At 41.8% G+C, this 6,178-nt stretch overlaps 1 protein-coding gene across 1 annotated transcript in view; it reads right to left on the bottom strand.

Moving 5' to 3' along the window:
- Window positions 1-5,757, bottom strand: part of atp5mc1 (ATP synthase membrane subunit c locus 1) — a 6,873-nt gene extending 1,116 nt beyond the window's left edge. Inside the window, exons 1-4 of the mRNA XM_024260785.1 lie at window positions 5,595-5,757; window positions 4,335-4,382; window positions 2,592-2,672; window positions 2,288-2,466 (exon numbers count right to left, since the gene is read on the bottom strand). Of these exons, the coding sequence (XP_024116553.1) occupies window positions 2,288-2,466; window positions 2,592-2,672; window positions 4,335-4,373 (299 nt within the window). The 5' untranslated portion in view covers window positions 4,374-4,382; window positions 5,595-5,757. The remainder of the gene's footprint in view (window positions 1-2,287; window positions 2,467-2,591; window positions 2,673-4,334; window positions 4,383-5,594) is intronic.
- Between the last annotated feature and the right edge of the window lie 421 nt (window positions 5,758-6,178).

Below are 6,178 nucleotides of genomic sequence, written 5' to 3' on the forward strand. Positions count from 1 at the left end.
GGTGCTGTGTGACTTTTAAGAGTAGAAAGGAGGAGGTGGAAGAACATTGAGAGGTGGAGATTTGATCTGGAAAGGAGAAGAATGAAGGTCATCTGCAGGAAGACAGATGATCTGTGTGTAAATGAGAGGACCTCCAGAGGAACGGTGAGGTTACAGGGGGCAGAGGTGGTGAAAATGGAGGACTTTAACTCTTTTACACCAAGTGTGTCGCCAGAGACACATTTGCACAAGCGATCTTTGAATTCCTGAACGATTTGCTCCATTTGAAAAATGCCAACAGTTTCTGAAAGCGGAGACATTTTGCTTTCCTGTCAATATCGTGCCATTACAGGAATCTCGCCCAGAACCCCCCCAGGAGCTCCTTCGTTCACCGGTAAGACCGGCGGAGAGGCGAAGAGAAGCAGAGAGGTCAAAAAAAGTCTTTATAACTGCGACAAAAAAAAAAAGAAAAATGTCTAAAAGACGACCATCGTGGGAAATATAACCTCCATGGAGGCCAAGCGAAGACAGACCGAAGGAGTAGTGGAGCGAGTCATTTTTGGAGAGAAAAGGTAACGTGTGTGTGTGTGGAGATGCATATCCAGGCTGTTTATCTAAAGGAATTAAGTTCTTGCTACTTTTTACTCTGAAACAAACTGTGTGAGAGAAATGTCATTCAAATGTAAGTTAGCTAATTTTTCTACTCCTAGATTATAAGTAATCATATAAAATAAGCACATTTTTACATTTGTTCAGGAAACAAATATCACAACAAATAAAAATATTTTTCTTCAAGTTTCCTCTGAGCTGGAGCTGATAATGCTGGAGGACCAAAGAGGAGAAAACGTGATGATGTTGGAGGTTCTGGTGATGTGGTCAGGGACCTAAGCTGCTCATCACATCAACATCAGTGGAAGAAAGATACAGAACCTTTTGGAGGCCCTTATCCTCTGAGGTCCAACCCTTGACACATCCCAGGTGTCCAACCATTTCTGAATAAAGGAAACCATCAGCAGGTGAAACCTTTTCCCACTGATGCTACAAATTCTGCATCCTAACCACTCCCTGGAGGAGCAGCATCACCAAGACCTTAAGAAGTCAAAGAGGACAGAACTGCCCTGTGTGATCAAAAACGCCTCTAGATATTTGACATTTTATACAGTTTTTTGCACATTTAGAGAGACAGATGTTCTTGTAAATAGTTTGATACTGGACAAATTAAAACTTTTAACAAACAAAACATGTTCATTTGCACTGTTTTCTCACTAAAAACTCTAAAAATCACATTTCAATTTTGTGGTTTTTTTCACTATTTAAAGTGGTCCAACACTATGAAATAGAATGAATTGTAAAATGATTATAGATATCGAAAATTCAATGTCTTCTGGAAAAGGGGGCAAAAGCATACATGTATGACATTCTCTGACCCTTTCATAGTCTAAATGAGCAGAAAAGTCCAGGCGAACATTATGAGGCTTTGGTGTTAAAGGGTTAAGTTCTTACGGTCAACAGACCAGAGAAAGAGGTGGAGAGGAGTCTGCAGGTTGGAACGGGTGGAGGAAGGTTTCAGGTGTAATGCGTGACTAAAGAGTGTCATCAAGAATGAAAAGAAAGTTGTAGAAGACTGTGGTGAGAGCAGCCATGTTATTCTTGTAGAGACTGATGCAGAGCTGGAGGTGGCAGAGATGTTTGGACACGTTGAGAGGAGGAACAGGATAATGTTGGGGAAAGGAGGTCTAGAGGAGACCGAAGAGGAGGTTCATGGATGTAGAGAAGTAGGACATGAGGACATCCACTTTCGACTGAAATCCAAACCTCAAAGTAGAGACTTCCACAGATTCAGTGACTGAACTTATAGTTAGGAGTCTTAGTCTTTTTGGGGGCTCCATTCCATTTTCTTCCCAACATTTGTCAATCTTCTATTCGACATGTTCTTTTCATGCGTTTCCATTCTCAGAGAAAGTTATTTTGAGGGTTTTTGTCCTGACTCCCATTTTTTTTCTAGTCTCCTTGAATGTTTCTTCAGTACAAACTCTGATCTTGGTCTACATTTCAGACCAAACTGACTCGTCATCTTTTTCCACACTTCCAGATAAAAACTCTCTCTTATATAATTTATACAAATGTTTCTGGTGTTTTCAAAAAAATGTCATCTGAAACTCAATTTTTAGATTTAAAAAAAGTTTGTGGTGTCCAAAAGTGATCCTCTGGTTTTCATCTGGGGATCAGTGACAGCAGACCACGATGGACCTCAGCCCCCCATCAGGGTGTGTGGTCAGAGAATCAGCAGAACCATAGGTCTGCTTACCTGGCATATCCGATGATGAGACTGCCGAACACAGTTCCAATTCCGGCTCCTGAACCAGCGACCCCCACCGTGGCAGCACCAGCACCGATGAACTTGGCTGCAGTGTCAATGTCCCGGGACACAGCGGAGGTCTGAAAGGAGCGGCTCAGGACCGCAGACCGGCTGACTGGCAGCAGGGCCTTCACAAGGAAAGAGATGTCCAAATCAGCCAGCAGTCAACAAAAAGACTTTACTGGTTTTTGTGGAACACAATGGTTGATTGGTTAGAATGCACTACAAAAACAGCTCAGGTGCTGCAGCTCACCTGCTGCTCCGCTGTGGCTTCAGGTCTGTTGAAAATGGACACAGAGACTGGCCGGGCGAGCACCCTGGACCCCCCACGCAGCTGCCAAGGAGACCAAAGAAAAGACACTTTAGATCACATGTGTCGGAGTCAAGGCCCAGGTCACTCCAGGTAATCCTATCCGACCCTCCAGATCTTTTTATTTTATTGTTATTAATGGCCCGATGTTATCTTGTACTCAATTCTAACTTGAATAATTTTAACAAAATATATTTGTTTGGAGAGTAAAATATTGAAAGTTATTTAAGGTTTAAGTTGATTTATTCTGGAATAATATTCCTGCCTTTTAATTATTCATAGTTATGTTAAAAAGATAGTTTTAAAAATTTGAAAAATTAGCATTCTGCTAGCTTTTTGGACTATTTTGGCATTTTTTTAGGGGTTTTCTTGGAGTTTAGCCAATATTTCAACTACACGCTAGCTTTGCTGGCTAATTTAATTTAATTTTTTTTTTAAGTTTTTTAGCCTAATTTGGCAGTTATCTAATATTTTATAGCTTTATAGCTTCATTTATAGCTTTATATATAGCTTCAGCATTTTCAGCTATTAGCACTAGCATCTTCAGCGGCTAAATTCATTCACACTAGCATTAATACAGGTAATGCTATATATCCAACTCACAATTTTTTTAAAAAAAAGTTACAGTTTAAAAGTTTTTAAAATATAGTTTTAGAGTGTTCAATAAATGTTTATCCTGTTCGGCCCGAGACCTAAGGTGTGTTCTGGATTTTGGCACCCTGTGTGATTGAGTTTGACCCCCCCCCCTGCTTTAGATGCATAAACTTCTTTTATAAACACAGGAACATGAAAGTTCTGAGAGAAGACTTTCATTGAACAGATCAGAGGTCTGCAAAATGTGGCTCCAGAGTCACTTCTGGCTCTTTTACGTCTCCATGGTGGCTTTCTGGCTAAAGAAAAATAAAATAGTATTTTTTTCTAGTACGGGTTACAAAATTAGCATTTATTTAATTTAGTTAAGTTCATAAATGAATGACTGAAGGGCACCTTAATGCCCTATGCTTCCTCCAGAATACATGGATTTCAAATACTAAGCAAAACTGCCGTTAAAACAAAAATCTGATCCTCTATTAGTTTAAAGTACATATCATCTTATGCTGTCCAAAGCTGCACTGGGATGATCCAGCCCGGCCCAAGGTGTCTTATTTTTGAAAGGAATTTATACGTAATAAAATTATTTAACCTGTTGAGAAAATGCTAGTTTCTTTTAATATTTGTGCTATTATTCATGCCACAAAAGAAGGACAATGAGGCGGTCTGTACATTTTTCTGATCCGTGTTCCTCTTAGTCCTGGCAGGTAAAACATCTGCAACAGATGAGATACTCAGTTGTCCAATGTTTGGACCCAGAGTGGCTTTAGATGTTTCAGCGTAATGCTTGGAGAGTTGATCTATTAGTTCTGTCAAAGTTTAGGCTAACAACATCCTTCAATGAGTCATTTTTCATCAAAAAAATCTGATGGATCAGTGTTTCTACAGTCTAACCACCAATAAAATGATGCACAGATAAGCTCTTCTCAACAGCAGAAGAATTCCTCTGCTGTGACGACAGAAGTGAATAAAAAGTCATAATACACACACGTACGCTAGTCCTGCATCTGTCCACAAGAATCAGGTCAAACCCCAAACTGCAGTCTGCTCTGCAACGGTGACCCCAACATTCCCAAAGAACAAGACACAACTTACCACAGCAGAGGAGGTGACAAACTTGGAGCAGGCATACATGGCTGGTACCTGGAAACACAGGGACAGTTTTGTGTTAGTTGGGGATGACGGGTAGACTGGCTTTAATTTGATCAAAGAAGTGCAGCTGCGGACATTCAAGTCTGGTTCACAATTTGGAGCCTAAAACCACAAAGAAAGATCTGGTATTGCAAAAACTTGATGGGACCACAGTAAATCCTCCCTGGCTTCAGAAAACTTAATGAGAGGCTTTTGCTGCAGAGTTTGAACCATTTCTCATTAGTCAGCTATAGAACTAAACAGAAAATGGGTAATGACAAAACTAGTGAAGTTCACAGGAAAAACAGATGAGATGCGTCTAGTTTATGAGCTATAGGTGTGATTTTTTTTTTTTAAACAGGACGCTAAATTTAAACATATTTTTCAATATGTGATCAGAACCGCGAGGAGCCCAATGACAAGTGACGATGACAGGTTAACGTCACTTTAGGGTAAATCGCGCGTGCTGTACTCGTCTCTATCGGGTCTGAGAACAGACGAGCAGCTTAACCTGACCAGATTAGCAGGTTAGTCACCGGGGGTTCGGTCAAAGCGTTGCACGCAGTCAGACATCAGCTCAAGATCAAACGTAAAAATAAAAATCTGCATTTAAACCAGGCAGCGTGAGCACTGGAACCAGTGAGGACCCTCCTGCACGGCGGTGTCAGTGACCCGGCTCCGCTTGACCGTCCTCAGGCGGGACTCAAAGCTAAGCTAGCATGCTAACAGCCTGCAGACGTGAAGGTCAACAACGAGCGGCTGGAAGGCACACGGAGCCCGGCCAACGAATCACCGTGAACTCCACGGTAAACCCGATTCCCTGTCCTGTAGGACACATCCGGAGGGTTGGAGGACGCTCCCAGCCGCGGCAGCGGCGACAACCCGGCAGCGGACCGCGGTTGGACGTGTAGGCCCCGACCGTCAGACATCTTGGTGTCGGTGTGTGAGGAAACCAGAGCGAATGCTGGTGCGGGTGACCCGGTTAGAGGGTGACACCACGTAAACCCTGACTGTCACAGCGCTCAACGACCGCTGCGTTTGTCGAAAACACGCGAACATGTTTCGTGACTTGAAGCTAACCGACTGAATGGCGGACCAGGCTTCCAGCACTAAGCCAAGACTGCACCGTAAACGATAAAAACACTCGAAACAGCACCGAACCTACATTTAAATCACGTCTAAACTGAAATGACCCGTTCAACGTGCTTTAAAGATGGGTTTTACCGTCTAGTTACAGCTTTCAGAGGGTCCACACTTCGATAGTGTCGCGCACAGCGGCAGCCAATAAGTGGAGGAGTTGACCGCCTGTCACCTTGTAATTTATAACCTCTGAACATACGTCCTAAACGCCTATTGGCCAGAAGGTCACCCCCTTTCTTTCGCTATTGGACCAGGTATAAAATGGAACCGCCTACTTAGTCTTTTCAGTGGAGATCTCAGGAAATTCATTTTTTCATTGGTTGGAGTCATCTGAAGGCGGGACCAAAGGAACGTTCATTAAGTTCATTGGACGAGACTTTCTAAGTTCTTCTTCTTTTTTTTTAAACACAAACCTTTATTTGTAATTGTGTGAAAAAACATTCAGTGGGTAAATCATAGACTTATATTATATTANTTTTATTTTAATCACCACATTTTTACTATTTCTTTTGATTGTTTCTTTTAACATGTTATGTAAAGCACTTTGAATTGTCTCTGTACATGAAATATACAAATAAACTTACCTTGCCTAAATTCATAGAAAGCTGTAAATAAGACCAGAGAGTTTGGTGCTTTGATGAAGACATGCAGGACTGAAGCCCTATGTG

This window comes from Oryzias melastigma, unplaced genomic scaffold, assembly GCF_002922805.2.
Source record: "Oryzias melastigma strain HK-1 unplaced genomic scaffold, ASM292280v2 sc00323, whole genome shotgun sequence".
Classification (NCBI taxonomy): Eukaryota; Metazoa; Chordata; class Actinopteri; order Beloniformes; family Adrianichthyidae; genus Oryzias; species Oryzias melastigma.